This window comes from Myxine glutinosa, chromosome 7 (assembly GCF_964187855.1).
Source record: "Myxine glutinosa chromosome 7, kmMyxGlut1.1, whole genome shotgun sequence".
Classification (NCBI taxonomy): Eukaryota; Metazoa; Chordata; class Myxini; order Myxiniformes; family Myxinidae; genus Myxine; species Myxine glutinosa.
This window is the reverse complement of record NC_136267.1, coordinates 16,676,935-16,698,671: the sequence shown is the minus strand read 5'-3', so window position 1 is coordinate 16,698,671 and position 21,737 is coordinate 16,676,935. Positions and strand designations below refer to the sequence as shown.

At 44.5% G+C, this 21,737-nt stretch overlaps 2 protein-coding genes across 3 annotated transcripts in view; one reads left to right on the top strand and one right to left on the bottom strand.

Moving 5' to 3' along the window:
* The window catches only part of LOC137431010 (uncharacterized), a 52,458-nt gene that overhangs the window by 6,848 nt on the left and 23,873 nt on the right, over positions 1–21,737 (bottom strand). The window contains exons 2-3 of the mRNA XM_078781314.1: positions 3,199–3,374; positions 2,903–3,097 (exon numbers count right to left, since the gene is read on the bottom strand). Of these exons, the coding sequence (XP_078637440.1) occupies positions 2,903–3,097; positions 3,199–3,374 (371 nt within the window). The remainder of the gene's footprint in view (positions 1–2,902; positions 3,098–3,198; positions 3,375–21,737) is intronic.
* Positions 7,699–21,737, top strand: part of LOC137431011 (uncharacterized) — a 53,386-nt gene continuing 39,347 nt past the window's right edge. Inside the window, exon 1 of one of the 2 annotated variants that reach the window (XM_078781316.1) lies at positions 7,699–7,829. The gene's annotated coding sequence lies outside the window, so the exon portion shown is untranslated. The remainder of the gene's footprint in view (positions 7,830–21,737) is intronic. The other variant, XM_078781317.1, reaches the window with a different exon arrangement.

The following is a 21,737-nucleotide window of genomic DNA, read 5'->3' as shown; positions in this document are numbered from 1 at the left end:
AATGCAAAAATATTTACATAAATCATTCTTAGGAATAGGATTTAGATCTATACACAAGTATCGGTGTTACAAGAACTACAGTTTTCAACTCCAACTTGCGTATAAAGCAGTAACTTTATCTTGCACACATGTTCATGGGGTAAGATGAGCCATGGCTCAACTTGACCCGACCCAATTGATCATCTTACCCCACGGGCGCCACTTTGAATATAAACATGCTCATTTCACGTATTGATTCAATTTACAATTCATACTCTCAGGTAAATAATCTACACCATTCATGTTCACATTACTACATAAACAATTCATTAAGCTTCCTTTAATTCTATTGTTATCACCCTCAAAACACCATAACTCAAAGTTTGGGAAATTCCGAAAAAAATACAAATTTCATTAAATCTTACTTACCCCTGCTTCATATTCCTCTGCATGTGTACTCAGGAAGAAAGACTGTTGCTATGAAAGTATAGATGGCGCTCTCACACCTTCAAATATTTCACTTTCTAAGAAACATGGGGTGGCTCAACTTACCCTTAGGCTCAACTTACCCCACTCTCCCCTATAACCTAATCACTTGGTCATTGTCATGTCCAAATACCAGCTTCCCAGCTCAAAAGATGCCTGAGATATTACCCAGATGAGAAAGAAAATAAATAAGTGATTAATAATGAAAATAAATAAATAATAACGGTAAAATAATTAAATTAGGAATCAATTGGCTAATAGAATACTTAAACCACCACAGTTTCATCCGAATCAGTAACTTTTAGAAAATTAATTAATGAAGTCATGAATCGATTAATCAATAAATCAAAAATACCCTTGATGGACGTGGATGAGATGTACGTGGATGAGATGACGTGGATGAGATGGACGAGGATGAGATGGACGTGGATGAGATGGACGTGGATGAGATGGATGTGGATGAGATGGACATGGATGAGATGGACGTGGATGAGATGGACGTGGATGAGATGTACGTGGATGAGATGACGTGGATGAGATGGACGAGGATGAGATGGACGTGGATGAGATGGCCGTGGATGAGATGGCCGTGGATGAGATGGACGTGGATGAGATGGAGATGGATGAGATGGACGTGGATGAGATGTACGTGGATGAGATGGACATGGATGAGATGGACGTGGATGAGATGGACGTGGATGAGATGTACGTGGATGAGATGACGTGGATGAGATGGACGAGGATGAGATGGACGTGGATGAGATGGCCGTGGATGAGATGGACGAGGATGAGATGGACGAGGATGAGATGGACGTGGATGAGATGGACGTGGATGAGATGGACGTGGATGAGATGGACGTGGATGAGATGTACGTGGATGAGATGACGTGGATGAGATGGACGAGGATGAGATGGATGTGGATGAGATGGACGTGGATGAGATGGACGTGGATGAGATGGACGTGGATGAGATGTACGTGGATGAGATGACGTGGACGAGATGGACATGATGAGATTGATGTGGATGAGATGGACGTGGATGAGATGACGTGGATGAGATGGATGAGATGATGTGGATGAGATGGACATGGATGAGATGGATGTGGATGAGATGGATGAGATGGATGAGATGACGTGGATGAGATGGACATGGATGAGATGGACGTGGATGAGATGGATGAGATGACGTGGATGAGATGGACATGGTTGAGATGGATGTGGATGAGATGGACATGGATGAGATGGACGTGGAATGTGGATGAGATGGACGTGGATGAGATGTCCGTGGACGAGATGGACATGATGAGATTGATGTGGATGAGATGGACGTGGATGAGATGACGTGGATGAGATGACGTGGATGAGATGGACGTGGGTGAGATGGACGTGGATGAGATGGACGTGGATGGGATCGACATGATGAGATGGACATGGATGAGATGGACGTAGATGAGATGGATGTGGATGAGATGGACATGGATGAGATGGACGAGATGGACGTGGATGAGATGGACCTGGATGAGATAGACATGGTTGAGTTGGACATGGATGAGATAGACGTGGATGAGCTCCGACGGACAACAACCTCACCCAAGGAGCCGGAAGCAACACATTGAAAGTAGCTGAAACTTGAAATATACATCGACCAATAAATACATCGAATTCATGACTTTCGAAGCAACTTCTACCTAAGTGCTATAGTTTTTGCTTGGCTCACGGGGGTGAACCCCAAAAAAGTTGGATATAGTCAAATTTAGACTCCGGTAGAAATCAACATCAAATGAAGTTGCTGAGAGAATGAAAAAGGTACAAAAAGAATGGCGGAAAATTGTTTTCTTTGTCCAGGATTGGATTGATACCCCCAACCACCCCCCTTTTCTAACCACAATACGCCCCCTATTTCACCTCCTCCCCAACCACCCCCATTTTCCAACCCCAATACGCCCCCTATTTCCCCTCCTCCCCAAGCGCCTCCTTTTTCCAACCCCAGTATGCCCCCCTTTTCACCTCCTCCCCAAGCGCCCCCCTTTCCCACCCCCAATCCACCCCCTATTTCACCTCCTCCCCAAGCGCCCCCTTTTCCACCCCCTATTTCACCTCCTCCCCAAGCGCCCCCCTTTTCCACCCCCAATCCACCCCCTATTTCACCTCCTTCCCAACTACCCCCCTTTTCCACCTCCCGGTCCTCTTTCTCATTTTTTCAGCATATTCTATCAAAAACCTAGTAAATGTATCTATAGGTTAGTATAAATGTATCTATAGGTTAGTATTAGTAAATGATAAATGCATTTGTTAATGTTTCATTTTCAGTGATTCATTCATTTTCTAAATTCACTTCATTCATGAAGGTCGAGAGGATTGAGAAACACGTGATCTTGGTAGAGGAAGTTAAAAGATGGAGATTCCATTTGGTATTCGTGGAATAATGTAAGATTACCTGGGGGTTGAGGGTTTTAGGAGAGTTTCTATAAATCCAACATGAACAGTTAAATGTTTGTTCGAGTCCGGAGAATGTTTCGGTGATTCTGATGTTCTCGAGGAACCAGCTGGGACGACTTCCACTCCCATCGTGCCGGATTGTTACATTTTCCAGGTTCCCCAGGTAAAGGGAGCGCACAGTGAAAACATCTACCTGTAGAAACACGTGTACAGCAGGTAACATCTCACCTGGTCGGGCATTAACATGTTTATTAATATTCTATCTACCTTGTTAAAGTATGTGTGAATAATTACCTGACCCGCTTCAAAAGGAATGTGATATGTTGAATGATGAAGATGATGAGATCTCAAACACTTCAATCCTCCACAGATCGTGATATAAACATTGGAATCTGTGTCAGCCCAATAATCATTTCCTGTTTTGATGTAAATCTTGTAAATCTTGTAATCCTTCGCTTCCTGAGGGGAATCTGAGAGACATCTCCCATCGTTAATATCCCGGATGTTCAACATGATGTTCAATGTTATTTTTACTTTAATAAACCATCAGAACGAGCTTACTATGGATAACGAGCTTACCATGTATAACGAGCTTACTATGTATGACGAGCTTACTATGTATAACGAGCTTACTGTTTATAACGAGCTTACTATGTATAACGAGCTTACTATGTATAACGAGCTTACTATGTATAACGAGCTTACTATGTATAACGACCTCACTATGTATAACCAGCTTACAATGTATAACCAGCTTACAATGTATAACGAGCTTACTATGTATAACGAGCTTACTATGTATAACGAGCTTACTATGTATAACGAGCTTACTATGTATAACGAGCTTACTATGTATAACCAGCTTACAGTTTATAACGAGCTTACTATGTATAACGAGCTTACTATGTATAACGAGCTTACAATGTATAACAAGCTTACTATGTATAACGACCTCACTATGTATAACCAGCTTACTATGTATAACGAGCTTACTATGTATAACGAGCTTACTATGTATAACCAGCTTACTGTTTATAACGAACTTACTATGTATAACGAGCTTACTATGTATAACGAGCTTACAATGTATAACGAGCTTACTATGTATAACGACCTCACTATGTATAACCAGCTTACTATGTATAACGAGCTTACTATGTATAACGAGCTTACTATGTATAACCAGCTTACTATGTAAAATACAAAGGTGGATTAAAGCCCATATGAACCAACATCATCTTTCAGGTTATGAAGAGTCTCTTCCAACTCTGCTCGATATAAACACCTGAACCTGCTTTGTCAAAGCTTCAATACGAGTCAGGTGATCATCGGAGACAAAGAAAAAGGTGGTTTGCTCTTGGTGCAAAGGAATCCATTTGGGAAAAAGTTGAATCACCATCTCTCAACAAAAGGGGCAGTTTGCCGGTTAATCTGTCTTACCTTTAAAAAGGTAAGATTACCTTTACCATTTAATCTGTCTTACCTTTGAAAAGGTAAGATTACCTTTACCATTTAATCTGTTTTACCTTTGAAAAGGTAAGATTACCTTTACCATTTAATCTGTCTTACCTTTAAAAAGGTAAGATTACCTTTACCATTTAATCTGTCTTACCTTTGAAAAGGTAAGATTACCTTTACCATTTAATCTGTCTTACCTTTAAAAAGGTAACATTACCTTTACCATTTAATCTGTCTTACCTTTAAAAAGGTAACATTACCTTTACCATTTAATCTGCCTTACCTTTAAAAAGGTAAGATTACCTTTACCATTTAATCTGTCTTACCTTTAAAAAGGTAAGATTACTTTTACCATTTAATCTGTCTTACCTTTGAAAAGGTAAGATTACCTTTACCATTTAATCTGTCTTACCTTTAAAAGGGTAAGATTACCTTTACCATTTAATCTGTCTCACCTTTAAAAGGGTAAGATTACCTTTACCATTTAATCTGTCTCACCTTCAAAAGGGTAAGATTACCTTTACCATTTAATCTGTCTCACCTTTAAAAAGGTAAGATTACCTTTACCATTTAATCTGTCTCACCTTTAAAAAGGTAAGATTACCTTTACCATTTAATCTGTCTCACCTTTAAAAAGGTAAGATTACCTTTACCATTTAATCTGTCTCACCTTTAAAAAGGTAAGATTACCTTTTCCATTTAATCTGTCTTTCCTTTAAAAAGGTAAGATTACCTTTTCCATTTAATCTGCCTTACCTTTAAAAAGGTAAGATTACCTTTGCCATTTAATCTGTCTAACCTTTAAAAAGGTAAGATTACCTTTTCCATTTAATCTGCCTTACCTTTAAAAAGGTAAGATTACCTTTGCCATTTAATCTGTCTTACCTTTAAAAAGGTAAGATTACCTTTTCCATTTAATCTGCCTTACCTTTAAAAAGGTAAGATTACCTTTGCCATTTAATCTGTCTTACCTTTAAAAAGGTAAGATTACCTTTGCCATTTAATCTGTCTTACCTTTAAAAAGGTAAGATTACCTTTACCATTTAATCTGTCTTACCTTTAAAAAGGTAAGATTACCTTTACCATTTAATCTGTCTTACCTTTGAAAAGGTAAGATTACCTTTACCATTTAATCTGTCTTACTTTTTAAAAGGTAAGATTACCTTTACCATTTAATCTGTCCTACCTTTGAAAAGATAAGATTACCTTTACCATTTAATCTGTCTTACCTTTGAAAAGATAAGATTACCTTTACCATTTAATCTGTCTTACCTTTGAAAAGATAAGATTACCTTTACCATTTAATCTGTCTTACCTTTGAAAAGGTAAGATTACCTTTACCATTTAATCTGCCTTACCTTTAAAAAGGTAAGATTACCTTTACCATTTAATCTGCCTTACCTTTAAAAAGGTAAGATTACCTTTACCATTTAATCTGTCTTACCTTTAAAAAGGTAAGATTACTTTTACCATTTAATCTGTCTTACCTTTAAAAAGGTAAGATTACCTTTACCATTTAATCTGTCTTACCTTTAAAAAGGTAAGATTACCTTTACCATTTAATCTGCCTTACCTTTAAAAAGGTAAGATTACCTTTACCATTTAATCTGCCTTACCTTTAAAAAGGTAAGATTACCTTTACCATTTAATCTGCCTTACCTTTAAAAAGGTAAGATTACCTTTACCATTTAATCTGTCTTACCTTTAAAAAGGTAAGATTACTTTTACCATTTAATCTGTCTTACCTTTAAAAAGGTAAGATTACCTTTGCCATTTAATCTGTCTTACCTTTAAAAAGGTACGATTACCTTTACCATTTAATCTGTCTTACCTTTAAAAAGGTAAGATTACCTTTACCATTTAATCTGTCTTACCTTTAAAAAGGTAAGATTACCTTTACCATTTAATCTGTCTTACCTTTAAAAAGGTAAGATTACCTTTACCATTTAATCTGTCTTACCTTTGAAAAGGTAAGAATACCTTTACCATTTAATCTGTCTTACCTTTAAAAGGGTAAGATTACCTTTACCATTTAATCTGTCTCACCTTTAAAAGGGTAAGATTACCTTTACCATTTAATCTGTCTCACCTTTAAAAAGGTAAGATTACCTTTACCATTTAATCTGTCTCTCCTTTAAAAAGGTAAGATTACCTTTTCCATTTAATCTGTCTTACCTTTAAAAAGGTAAGATTACCTTTGCCATTTAATCTGTCTTACCTTTAAAAAGGTAAGATTACCTTTGCCATTTAATCTGTCTTACCTTTAAAAAGGTAAGATTACCTTTACCATTTAATCTGTCTTACCTTTAAAAAGGTAAGATTACCTTTACCATTTAATCTGTCTTACCTTTAAAAAGGTAAGATTACCTTTACCATTTAATCTGTCCTACCTTTAAAAAGGTAAGATTACCTTTACCATTTAATCTGTCTTACCTTTGAAAAGATAAGATTACCTTTACCATTTAATCTGTCTTACCTTTGAAAAGACAAGATTACCTTTACCATTTAATCTGTCTTACCTTTGAAAAGATAAGATTACCTTTACCATTTAATCTGTCTTACCTTTAAAAAGGTAAGATTACCGTTACCATTTAATCTGTCTTACCTTTAAAAAGGTAAGATTACCGTTACCATTTAATCTGTCTTACCTTTAAAAAGGTAAAATTACCTTTACCATTTAATCTGTCTTACCTTTAAAAAGGGAAGATTACCTTTACCATTTAATCTGTCTTACCTTTAAAAATGTAAGATTACCTTTACCATTTAATCTGTCTTACCTTTAAAAATGTAAGATTACCTTTACCATTTAATCTGTCTTACCTTTAAAAAGGTAAGATTACCTTTGCCATTTAATGTGTCTTCCCTTTAAAAAGGTAAGATTACCTTTACCATTTAATGTGTCTTACCTTTAAAAAGGTAAGATTACCTTTACCATTTAATGTGTCTTACCTTTAAAAAGGTAAGATTACCTTTCCCATTTAATGTGTCTTCCCTTTAAAAAGGTAAGATTACCTTTCCCATTTAATGTGTCTTCCCTTTAAAAAGGTAAGATTACCTTTACCATTTAATGTGTCTTACCTTTAAAAAGGTAAGATTACCTTTACCATTTAATGTGTCTTACCTTTAAAAAGGTAAGATTACCTTTCCCATTTAATGTGTCTTACCTTTAAAAACGTAAGATTACCTTTACCATTTAATGTGTCTTACCTTTAAAAACGTAAGATTACCTTTACCATTTAATGTGTCTTACCTTTAAAAACGTAAGATTACCTTTACCATTTAATGTGTCACGGACGTGGGACAAGGCTCAAATATCTTTTCCACGCAACCTCTGCAAACCATCACATTATACCCGGATTGGACGACAGACGATCTCTTCCGACCAACGGTGGAGGTCAAATGACGATTCCGAAGCTTCTTCTTCACTTCACCTCTCCTGACCAAGGCGAGAGGACACTTGACAAAACGTGAGCTCTGTCTACTAACACGTCAAGCCTTTTCAATTACAGACTTTTACTGACTACTTACCTATTGGTTCACGAGTTATCAAGTGACCACTATATTGTGTGTGTGTGTGTGTGTGTGTGTGTGTGTGTGTGTGTGTGTGTGTGTGTGTGTGTGTGTGTGTGTGTGTGTGTGTGTGTGTGTGTGTGTGTGTGTGTGTGTGTGTGTGTGTGTGTGTGTGTGTGTGTGTGTGTGTGTGTGTGTGTGTGTGTGTGTGTGTCTGTCTGCAACATAACTACCCGATGATGATATCATCCGATCTTGATGAAACTTGGGTGGCAGGTTGATATCATGATCTCGTTGTGTCCTGCCTCGAGTGGGCGTATTGTGCCCATTGTGGGCGGAGCCACGCACGAAAAAGATGTCTTTTTAGGGGGTAATTAAGTTCAAGCTACAACTTCTCCGAGGGGTTTGGTGGAATCTGACAGGGGTTTCGATATTTGGTTAGGCCAATGTCATGTGTCTAGCTAGCCCCACGGAGCTCGATCTTTTTTTTTCTTTTTTTTTTGCATTTTTCACCGAATTTTCGGTATTGTGTAGCTAACTAACCTCATAACTCATTATAGTTTTTTTCTATCTCATTTCAAGGTCAGTAACCTTCGTTTTGACATTTCTGGGCCTGGCCTGTCCGGGCCTGTTTCGGTTATAGTCCGTCCTTTGTCATTGAATACCGCTCGCTCGTGACCTTTATCCTGACTTATTACAATTATTTTCAGGAATCAAATTAATTTACTTGTTTATAAACCACACTGTAAACTTCCTTCCTGGCATTTAATGGGACAATTGGCTGGACAACCTATGGCATAGACAACCTATGGAATGGACAACCTATGGAATGGACAACCTATGGCATGGACAACCGATGGCATGGACAACCTATGGCATGGACAACCTATGGCATGAACAATCTATGGCATAGACAACCTATGGCATGGACAACCTATGGCATGGACAACCTATGGCATGGTATGGATCTCAAGATCCCACTTTTGTTCACCCATAAAAAATGGCATCGATCACAAATTTCAAGATCCCATAAAAACAACATCATGACTCAGCAATCCCCAATCTTCCCTTCCTTCAGCTATCACATCCATATATAAATATATATCTATCTATCTATCGACGGTCGACGACAACCGTTGACTACCTGATGGTGCGTAGGCGAGATAGGGGGCACCTCCGGGACACAAAGGTGATACCGGGGGACGAGGCTGTTTCACAGCACCACTTGGTTGTCTGCGACATAAGGGTGAAAGGTGCGAGGAGAGCTCGGCGGGTGAAGTACCAACCAAGAATGAAGGTATGGAGGTTGAAAGAGGTGACAGTAAGGGAGGCATTAAAAGAGAGGCTGAGTAGGGTAGAGGATGATGTGGTTGAGCTTGAAAGTGGTTGGATGTCAATGAAAGCTAGTCTGTTGGGAGCCGTTGGTGAGGTATGTGGATGGACAAAAGGACCACCGAGGCACTCGGAAACATGGTGGTGGGATGATGAAGTTGGAAAGAGGATTGACGAGAAGAGGAAGAAGTTCAAGGAGTGGCAGAAGGCGAAGGGTACGGGAGCAGAAACAGCAGAGCATTAAAGTTATAAGGCAGCCAGGAAGGCTGCAAAGAAAGAGGTAGCAAAGGCGCAGGAGGCATGTTGGAAAATGTTCGGAGAATGCTTGGATTCGGAAGAGGGTCAGAAAGCAGTATTCAGGATTGCAAAGCAGATAGCGAAAGAGAGGTGTGATGTGATGGGGGTGAGTTGCTTGAAGGATGAAGTGGGACAAATCGTTGTCGACCCAGATGGAATTAAAGGAAGATGGAAAAGATATATGGAAATGCTGTTGAATACAGAGAATGAATGGGATGGCAACATAGAGAGTAACCCAATTTTAGGACCGGCAGAGAAGATAACTGAGAAGGAAGTTGAGGAAGCGATAAAAGCAATGAAGAGTGGAAAAGCGGGAGGGCCGACGGGAGTTGTGGGAGATATGTTGAAGGCAGCAGGAAGTTGGGGTGTGAAGAGAATGACAGAGATCTGTAATCTGGTGGTGAAAGAAGGCCGCATTCCAGTGGATTGGGAACTGAGTACCCTCGTCCCTCTATACAAGGGGAAAGGTGACCCTCTGGAGTGTGGCTTGTACCGGGCGATAAAGTTATTGGAGCATGGAATGAAGGTATTGGAAAGGGTGTTGGAGAGGAGGATAAGGAAGAAAGTGAAGATCGACGAAATGCAGTTTGGATTTATGCCAGGAAGAGGAACGACAGATGCGCTTTTCATTGTGAGGCAGTTGCAGGAGAAGTACATGGAGAAGAGGAAGAAGTTGTTTTTTGGGTTTGTTGATCTGGAGAAAGCATTCGATAGGGTTCCACACAAAGTATTGACATGGGCAATGAGGAAGTTAGGAGTGGAGGAATGGTTGATCAGAGTAGTGATGGCAATGTACAAAAGAGCGCGCACAGCTGTAAGGACGAAGGATGGGAACAGTGGCGAGTTTGAGGAGAAGGTGGGAGTGCATCAGGGGTCGGTACTAAGTCCACTACTATTTGTAGCTGTGATGGAGGTGCTGGCTCAGAACGTAAAGGAGGGTTTACCGTGGGAGTTGTTGTATGCAGATGATCTGGTGTTGATTGCAGAAAGTATGGATGGACTGAAGGAGAAGATGAACAAGTGGAAGGAATGTATGGAGATAAAAGGTCTGAAGGTGAATATAGGAAAGACGAAGGTGATGGCAAGTGGTAAAGCATGTGGTGAGGTGGAAAGAACTGGGAAGTGGCCATGTGCTGTGTGCAGGAAGGGTGTCGGAGTGAACTCCATTCAATGTACAATGTGCGCTGAGTGGGTTCATCAAAAATGTAGTGGTCTGAGAGGGTCATTTACCAGTGTGGCAGCTACATTCAAATGTAAGGTGTGCACAGAGGGAGCTGCAGATGGAGGAAATGTTGAGTTGGATCCTGGAGACGGCGTGAAGCTGGAAGGTGTGAAAACATTTTGCTACCTTGGAGACATGCTGAATGGAGAAGGTGGATCAGACTCGGCAACGGTTGCTCGAGTGAGATGTGCATGGAAAAAGTTTCGGGAACTGAGTGGCGTGCTGATGAGGAGGAGAGTGTCGCTGAAGCTGAAGGGAAAGGTGTATGCTGCATGTGTGAGAAGTGTTATGATTTATGGGAGCGAGACATGGGTAATGAACGTAGAGCAGCAACGAAGGCTGGAAAGGGTGGAAATGCGAATGGTTGTATCGGATGTGCGGAGTATCGTTGAGAGAGAGGAAGACAAATGATGAATTGCGAAAGATGATGGGAATATTGCCTGTGATTGATGCTGTGAAGAGGAACAGGTTGAGATGGTTTGGTCATGTGTTGAGGAAGGATGAAAGTGACTGGTTGAGAAGAGTGATGGAAATTAATGTAGAAGGAAGTAGAGGACGGGGAAGACCGAGAAAGACTTGGCTAAAGATGGTGGAAAAAGAAATGTGGGCAAGGGGATTAACAAGGAGAGATGCAGAAAATAGGGCAAAATGTAGAAGATTGTCATGGGGACCACAAGGCTAACCACCGCTCTAGCAGGGGAAATGGCCTTTAAAATGCATGTTGTTGTTTTTGTATCGACAGTCATGTAAAAAAGTAAGTACACCCCATGTAAAGTTTTGACTTTTTCAACATATTTCAACATACAGCTATTTGATCTTCATTTCAACAATATTGATAGATAAAGGTGATATAATATAACAAATATCATGAAACATTTACATTTTGTAGTCCATTGTATAATTTAAATAAACACAAATGCAAATTTGGCATGCGGAAAAAGTAAGTACACCCTTGGCTCTAATAGCTGGTATTGCCCCCTTTGGCAGAAACAACCTCAAGTAGGCGTTTCTTATAAGTAGTATAACTGTCTACCAGTCTCTGACATCGACTGGGACAAAGTTTTGCCCACTCCTCCATGCATAATTCTTTCAGCTGTGCGATGTTTGAGGGGTTTCTTGCATGCACCGCTCGTTTCAAATCCCCCCACAACATCTCGATGGGATTTAGATCCGGGCTTTGACTTGGCCATTCCAGAACCCTCCATTTCTTTCTATTCAGCCATTCCTTGGTGGATTTACTGGTATGTTTAGGGTCATTGTCGTGTTGCAAGGTCCACCTTCGGTTGAGCTTCAACTTTCCGACAGATGGCCTCACATTATCCTCAAGCACCCTCTGGTATAATTAAGAATTCATAGTGGATTCTATGATGGTGAGCTGCCCAGGCCCTGATGCAGCAAAGCTGCCCCAAACCATAATATTTCCACCACCATGCTTTACAGTTGGTATCAGGTTCTTGTGGTCAAATGCTGTCTTTGATTTTCGCCAAACATGTCTTCTGGTACTGTGGACTAATAGCTCTACCTTTGACTCATCTGTGCAGAGCACATTGTTCCAGAAGTGCTGGCCTTTGCCTAGGTGTTCATTGGCAAACTTTACTCTTGCCCTGATGTTCTTTCTGGACAGCAAAGGTTTCCTCCTGGCACACCTCCCATGTAGATCAAATTTATGCAGCCTCTTTCTAATGGTAGACTCATGTACTTTGACACCAACAGTGGCAAGAGCTACCTATAGGTCCCGTGATTACATTCTGGGGGTTCTTAGAGACTTGTTTCAGCATCTTGCGGTCTGCTCTCGGGCTGAACTTGCTGGGGCGGCCTGGCCTGAACAAGTTGGCAGTTGTTTGGAATCTTCTCCACTTGAAGAGGATCTTCCGGACAGTCGAATGATTGATTTCAAATTGTTTGGATATCTTTTTAAGTCCCTTCCCAGACTCGTCGGCATCTATAACCTTCTTTCTTAAGGCCTCGGAGAGCTCTTTTGATCTAGGCATTGTGACGCCGCACACTTCAACAACAAAGAGCGAACCAAACGAAATGTCTGAGGTTTAAATAAGACAGGTTCCTCCAAGATCCTCTCTAACGATATTCTAATCATTTGCACCTGAGCTGGTGCACCTGATTTTAATTTTAGGTATTTGAAGTAGTGATAAATGTAGGGGTGTACTTACTTTTTCCACATGAGAAATTTGCATTTATGTTTATTTAAATTATACAATGGACTACAAAATGTAAATGTTTCATGATATTTGTTATACTATATCACTTATATCAGTATATCACCTTTATCTATCAATATGGTTGAAATGAAGATCAAATAGCTGTATGTTGAAATATGTTGAAAAAGTTAAAACTTTACATGGGGTGTACTTACTTTTTCACGTGACTGTATATATATATATATATATATATATATATATATATTGTTATGGAAACGGAGTACGGTACTCCCCTTAGGGGGGGGGGGGGTTAATCCCCCCTTCTATTTTCACTGGCCGTCTCCGCTCCTGACGCTGCACAGCTACCTCCGGAAAGGCAGGTGCGCAGCCCCGTTCGTACCGCGGACAGATGTTAATTGCCGAGCGGTTTTAGCAACCGCGGCACGAACTATTAACAAGGACTAGACCCGATTCCTGAACGTTGGCCAAAATCGCGCCACAGGTTTTCAATGGGGAAATCACTAAAATGACCGAATGTGAAGAAGAAGCAGAACAAAGGTGGGAAATACAAATATGATTTATTTACTAATTACTATTTACACAATCAAAGAAACCAAGGAAGAAGGAAGAATAAGAAAATAATCACAGATAGAGGGACGGACCAGAAGGACACAGTGCAATGCTAGCTTACCTATGGCAGTCTTACTTAAAAACCCAGGACAGAACAAACAAAGACAGACTCACACGAATGGGAAATGAAGGCAGGCACGAATGGCTGGAAAGGGAGGAAGGTTCAGCTCGGACCAGAGGGATGGCTGGACGGACGAGGCGGGATCACAAGGCGGGGAGGATGCGGGTCCGGTCCGTGTGAATGGCAAGGCTCGAGGTGAGCAGCCGCCGATCCTCCGCAATCTGGGTCGCACGGTCGCGTTGCTTCACCACAGCGGGTCGAAATCTGCACGTCCAAGCTCAACTTTCAGCTCCTCCTTCACTGACTGCTCCGTGCGCCCTCCTCACTCATCTCCTTTAGCAGTCCCTCCGTCGCCCTTTTTATTGCCCTCCCCGAGATCAAGCCGCGGGCTACCAGGGCACGCCTACTGGGCCGCTCACTGCAGTGCCGGTTGGCTGGCACGGGCTCTTTTGCTCCACCTCTGATGACGATTGTCGGTGACACGCCTTTCTTCCCCAACTTGACCGCGTGCGTAATGGAGTTTGGGGTGAAGGTGGTGCCAATAACCCCACCCAAAGTTACTGGCACTTCGAAGATGCCATGGGGGCTTCGGAGGGATCTATCTTATGTCAATTAGGTGCAATGCAGTGTCAACTAGTGGGAACAGAGCCTTAAACTAATACACATAATAAGGAGATAACTACTGAACAGGGAGATCTATGATTTGCTACGTGATTGTATATGGCCTAACTAAGGGACGACCTTTGACCTTTACACACAACACGGAGGGTGATTTTTACACAAGCTTCCTTACACTTACAACGATAATAAAAAAACACAACACAATTCTCAAATCCACAACACTGCACCCTCCTCCTCTTAGGCACGTCCCAGGCCTATTAAACTTTTACCTTTAGTGTGGCACGTAGGTGTAGTTCCCTCTACATTTAACCTGACCCTGAGTGTGACAGTTTTAAAACACAAATAAGTATGTCCCCCTGCTGCATTGCACCCTATCTAACAGATTTACGCCCACAGCTAACCGAATTGCGGAATTGTCTTCAAACTACAACATGAACGATGGGGGAGCATTATTTACAGTTGACGCTACTTGTATTTACAAAACTAACCCAGGACCTGTGATTGTTCTTTGGGGGGGGGGGGGGGGGGGGAGAGACAGCCTGCCCTGCATTGACGCACCATAACGCACCAAAACACCATAAAACACCAAAAACACCAACCAGTGCACAGTCATCGCAGTTCACAATAAAAATAAACAAACCCCTGGTGCTGGTCTTCCTCTTCGGCTCCCTCTGCTGGCCATTGTTATTCTTCCAGTTGTCGTCTTTCTTCATGTTCTTCTTGCTGGCGGCCTATTTGGACATAATAAAACAAGCACAGAACGTGTCCATTGTTTTGATTTATGGCCCACAGGGCCGACTAGGAGTGGTTCACCTGTATGGCATAGGTGCCATGCTACCAAGGTCCGCCAGCAATATCTCGGGCCATCATGGCCGGTTCCAGCAGAGGGGCCATGCCCCAACCCGTGGGGTCCATGAGTGGTGCTCAGCCACAGACATGTGGTCCATAAGTGGTGCATCGATGCAGGCAGCTGTGGTTGTGAGAGTTCGGGCACACAATGGCGGACTCCCGCACGCTCCCCTTGGTGCCCAGAGAGCACAGTCCTCGGGTGGGAGACAGGGGGATAGAAGACAGGTGAGTGAGGGGTAAGGTCACAAGGGTACACATCAAACAAGGCAATGCAAGACGAGGTGCGTACGGAGAGCGAAGTGAGAAAGCTCGTCCCTACCGTACGTCACCCTCCCTGTTACCTACTCTACCCTTGCCCTTACCCCATATGTACAAAAATCTACACATTTACAAATTCGTCACTACTGTCTCGTCTCCCCTATATTTCCCCTATACCAAATTCGTCCCCACAATCCCTCTAATCAAATTTGCCATCACCCAATTCATCATCAATCCTCATAAGGAGGGAGAGATGGAACAACAAAGCACAATGTCACACCCACGTCATGATGCGTCTCACATTTCAAACATTTGCACAAAAAATAATAAAAACAACCTGGCATGGTGTGGAGTTCTGTCACCTCAGGTGAGTGGATGTAGATGGTGTGAGGAGATTCTTAATCCTAACTATCTTCTAAATGACATTAACTCACTTTACACTACCCGGGGTCTTTCCCTGCCAATCCATTGGCCAACTTACTCTATGCGGTTTTAAGAACCAAATTCCCATTGACCAAACTGTGGTGCTTCATCAATTTGGGGTCTCACTCCCTCGATTCAACTCCCTGTGCCCTTGCACAATTTCAGGACTGGGTCGTGTGGCTCTCCCAGCAGGTCTACCCACCTGCACACCTCCACCACTGTAGTTGCCTCCGAGCTTACCTGCTCCTTACCCTAACATATCTACCTGGGGAAGGCCCTCTGGCGCTCTCCCCACTCGGTGCCCTCTGGCACTGCGCTACCCGGGTCCGTCCTCCGGATCCTCAGGCCCCATCCACAACTCTAACGGCTCCCAGAGCCCACCTGCGGCCTCACCTGGCCGACATCCTCACAGTGGTGGAGTGCCCATTCAACTACACATACTAACAGGCCACACGCCCAGCCATTTCCACGTCACTAATGCACCCATCCAAACACCATTCTTCCACCACGCACCACAGATGCCAATATCCAACCACAATTTACCTGTACCCTCTACCTAACACTTAAACTACCCTACCCGGGTATTCGTGATGGGGTCCATCCTCCTTTCCCCCATCCACACCTTCGCACCATCCACTCCACTCCACAGTTTCCACCATACTCACTCCACGACCATCCATTCCATACTCCATATATTCCATACTCCATGTATTCCACACAACCATTCTCCATACCTTTAGTTGCACACCTGTGCCATCACACCTGGTGCTTCCTGCACCCTCCTTCCTCCCAGGACCATTTGGTCAACACAACACACAATCACCACTACTCAGTCATACACTGCTCCATACACCTCCACGCTCAATACAACTCACAATCACCTTCTCACAATACACTCCTGAGTACACCTCCAACACTCACATGGCATCATCTGACCTACCTGGTTTCCTGCTAACACTCGCGTTCCCCGTCGCCCCTTATATTATTGCGCTCCCTCGTCATTATAACCCAACTACCCTCTCGAAGTCCCCACTACCTGTCCAATGTCGCTACCTAACCTTACCGTTACCTATGGTCATCTTCTCTCTAGATCCCTATCATTTTATCCTAACCCTCCCGGGCTAGTTTTCACTGCCAAACCCCATAAAACTATTGCTCCTTTGCCCCCCGTTGTGTGAGAGATGGCAGAGTTGCCATCCCACCACATCGGGCATCTCTCACTACCAATTTTGCCATCAAATCCCAACCAATGAAAAATTTGCCAATCACTGCCAATCCTTCTACCAATCAGTTGCCAATCAAAATATTTTTTTTCAATCCTATACACTATTTTCAATTTCGGATCCAAAACACTATTACCATCATCACAGTCCGCTTTATCTGAGCCTCGGTGTGTCGTCACATCATTAAAACTCGGCTTCGCAAAGCCGAGCAATGAATTCGGGTGGTTTGGTCGCCTGCAGGTTGAATCCGTCCGGCATTCGGTTCAGGGGGGGGGGGGCTTGGTCGGGCCGAGATTCCACGCACCATTTCGGCGCGGATCCTTGCGGCCTCTGGCCCGATGGCTCGATCTCGCCCGGTCGGAACCCCGTCCCCGCCACCAGGGGGCACCTTTCCGATCCCTTCGACCTGGCCCCCCTCCCCCGGAATCGCGCCGATCGCCGCTCTGACGCGGCACCGACCATTCAGTGCGGGACCCGGCCCGATTCGTGCGCGACGCTCCGAAGAGCACGCGCTTATGGTCCCGGCCGGTCCTCGCTGCAAACAAAACGCACCGCGCACAGAGTGCTCGCCTCGGCTATCCGTTGCCCTAACTGCTAACCCGGTCAACGTCGATGCTTCACTTGCATGCTCACACCACGCGACCCTTTTCACACTCACCAAACCCGGCGTCTCGGCGCCTCCAGTGCATCCCACACACTCCGTCCATTCCACCACCGCAGTCCCTGTTACACACCACTCCTCTCGCGCACACTCGCCGTTCGCACACTTCCTTAACACACCTCGCGCACCGTCTTGCGCACTCTCCCTCGGTACGTACTCCGTACCACTCACCATGGGCGTGCACTCTCGCATCCACCCACTCACACGCTCCAATGGGCTCTCCCACACCCGCGCCACAACCAACTCAGGTGTGCTTTCTCGCACACTCTCGCCGTTCATCCCAAACGTGCTTCCTCGCACCCGCTCCTCCACCAACTCACTCTCCGGGTCACTCTCACCCTCGCACGTACACTCCGTATCGCTCTCACTCCCTGTGTCACACCCCGTACACCCCGACGTGCATTCTCGCTCGCACTCGGTTTCACACTCGCGCTTCGTAACACGCTCATTCCCCGATGCACACTTTTTCCTCACATGCGTGCCATTCGCTTTAACACAGCACACAAAGGACCTTCCACGAATGCCCGGGTGCTTCCTCGATCCCAAGCGCTCGACAATTCTCTTCGCGCCAAACACTTTGCCGAAAAACCTCTTAGCGCCATATACAGCACGATTCACCTTTGGGATCATTTTCTCCATGCGCACCTGCAAATCTTTATAAGGATTAGCAAGTACGGCATCAGGATGTGAACTTAGACTTTGTGCACAACCCATTTCTCCCTCCAACTGGTGCTTTTTAAATTCTGCCGTCTCTACAAGCCCGATTTTAACTATTTCTTTTTCTTTAACGACCATTGGCTTTAATAAAATTCCCTCTACCTCAGCGGTCGCCGGCAGCCCCATAGCCCGGGTCGCGATTTCTACCCCGGTCCAGTTACCTGTGACTTTCTCCACTTCGCTCAACCAGCGCTTCTCGACCCGCTTTACCTCGTCGTGCACCCTTGGGACCCTCTCGCCCACCATGCGATCCATGGTCTCCCCACATTTTCGCATGCGGTCACCCATTCTGTCCCCAATTTTGCCGATTCGCTCTAATTTGCTTCCGAGCCCCTCAATTTGATTTCCCAATCGCTCAAATTTATTTCCCAACTGTTCACTGGTACCCCTCGCTTCGTCCCTCATTGCCCCCATTTGGCCCCCCAATTGCTGACTGGTACCCCTCGCTTCGTCCCTCATTCTGCTTTCCATTCCTTTGAAATTATCGTCTGTCTTTACCATAAAGGCTATCATCTGTTTCATGAACAGGTCCAAATTCATTGGTGGCACGGGCTCAGCTGCCGCAACCACGTGCGCGAGGGCGCCATCTTGTGCACCTGATACCCCCGCAACCACTTCACCATTGCTCTCTTCCTCCATTTCCTTGGTGTGGTCCTGGGTTACCCCTAACCCCTCTTCTAATTCCCCCACCGGCATCCCGTCGCCTTGACCATCCATGGCACGATTTTTTTCAATTTAGGAAGTTAAAAATAAAATCTCGGGCCACTCGAAATTTTGAGCGCGCTATTCGCGCTTCGGGTCCGAATCCGACACTCCTGACACCAATTGTTACGGAAACGGAGTACGGCACTCCCCTTAGGGGGGGGGGGTTAATCCCCCCTTCTATTTTCACTGGCCGTCTCCGCTCCTGACGCTGCACAGCTACCTCCGGAAAGGCAGGTGCGCAGCCCCGTTCGTACCGCGGACAGATGTTAATTGCCGAGCGGTTTTAGCAACCGCGGCACGAACTATTAACAAGGACTAGACCCGATTCTTGAACGTTGGCCAAAATCGCGCCACAGGTTTTCAATGGGGAAATCACTAAAACGACCGAATGTGAAGAAGAAGCAGAACAAAGATGGGAAATACAAATATGATTTATTTACTAATTACTATTTACACAATCAAAGAAACCAAGGAAGAAGGAAGAATAAGAAAATAATCACAGAAAGAGGGACGGACCAGAAGGACACAGTGCAACGCTAGCTTACCTATGGCAGTCTTACTTGAAAACCCAGGACAGAACAAACAAAGACAGACTCACACGAATGGGAAATGAAGGCAGGCACGAATGGCTGGAAAGGGAGGAAGGTTCAGCTCGGACCAGAGGGATGGCTGGACGGACGAGGCGGGATCACAAGGCGGGGAGGATGCGGGTCCGGTCCGTGTGAACGGCAAGGCTCGAGGTGAGCGGTCGCCGTTCCTCCGCAATCTGGGTCGCACGGTCGCGTTGCTTCGCCACAGCGGGTCGAAAACTGCACGTCCAAGCTCAACTTTCAGCTCCTCCTTCACTGACTGCTCCGTGCGCCCTCCTCACTCATCTCCTTTAGCAGTCCCTCCGTCGCCCTTTTTATTGCCCTCCCCGAGATCAAGCCGCGGGCTACCAGGGCACGCCTACCGGGCCGCTCACTGCAGTGCCGGTTGGCTGGCACGGGCTCTTTTGCTCCACCTCTGATGACGATCGTCGGAGACACGCCTTTCTTCCCCAACTTGACCGCGTGCGTAATGGAGTTTGGGGTGAAGGTGGTGCCAATAACCCTACCCAAAGTTACTGGCACTTCGAAGATGCCATGGGGGCTTCGGAGGGATCTATCTTATGTCAATTCGGTGCAATGCAGTGTCAACTAGTGGGAACAGAGCCTTAAACTAATACACATAATAAGGAGATAACTATTGAACAGGGAGATCTATGATTTGCTACGTGATTGTATATGGCCTAACTAAGGGACGACCTTTGACCTTACACACAACACGACCTTTGACCTTTTGTGTCCCAAACCCATCTCTCTCTGTTCCCACCTTTCCCAGTCGAACCCAACTGCTCCTGGACTCTGTGTCCTTCTCTCCTGACAAGGTGAAGTTTTTATCAAACCTCGACTCTGATTCTGCAACTGGACCAGATGGCATCAGCCCTCGGGTCCTAAAATCCTGCTCTGCCGCTCTATCTCACCCTCTCTCTGTTATTTTCCCCTCTCTTTTGCTCAAGGTCATCTGCCAGCATCTTGGAAATCAGCAAACATTACCGCTTTACACAAAAAAGGTGCAAAAACAGATCCTTGCAACGACAGACCAATCAGCCTGCTCCCAATTATCAGCAAAGTCATGGAATCCATCATTGCTTCAGATATCAAATCCTTCCTCTTCTCCAATGGCTTGATCTCTGATCATCAATTTGGATTCAGACCAGGTCATTCTACTCTGGACATGTTGCTTCTGCTGTCTCAACAATGGATGGAGGTCCTCAATGCCAAACATTAAATCAGAGCTGTCTCACTTGACATATCACGTGCCTTCGATATGGTCTGGCACCCAGCACTGCTCACCAAACTCACCTCCTATGGTATTCAGGGAAATCTCCACTCATGGCTTGCGCATTTCCTCTCTGGTCGTAGGCAACGTGTGGCCCTGAATGGATTTCTCTCATCTTCCCTTCCTGTTCTGGCTGGAGTTCGCCAAGGTAGCGTTCTGGGCCCTGTGCTATTTCTGGTCTTCATCAATGACCTCTCCGACTCTCTGGAAAATCCTCTCTATCTCTTTGCTGATGACTCCACTATCTGCCGCTCCATTCCTCATCCCTCAGATCGACAGTCTGCAGCCTCCTCACTCTCTGCAGACCTGGACAAAATCACAGACTGGTCAAACAAGTGGAACATGTCTTTCAATCCTGACAAATCTCACAGTCTTACAATGTCTCTCCGAAAGGACCGACTGGACAACCCTCCCTTCTACTTTCTCAACAATCCTCTCCAAGAAGTTCTGTCGCTCAAGCTTTTGGGTCTCACTATCTGCCATGATCTTTCTTGGGAAAACCACATTTCCAAGCTGGCCTCCAAAGCCAGTCGCCGACTGGGCATCCTCCGTCGTGCGAAATCCTTCCTTGGCACACCTGAGCTCCTCACCACATACAAGGCTTTCATCTGCAGCTCAATGGAATACTGTTCCCCCCTCTGGGCTGGTGCTCCTGCCTCACACCTTGCTCGGCTTCACGCTGTTGAGGCCAAAGCTTTCAGAATCATTGGAATCTCCTGCGATGTAGTCAACTCCGAGGGCGTTTCACTCACTCACTGCAGGCAGGTTGGTGGTCTTTCTGTCTTCTACCGACTCCTCTCCGGCCTTGCTTCCCCAGCTCTCTCTGTGCTCTGTCCCCCAAATATTC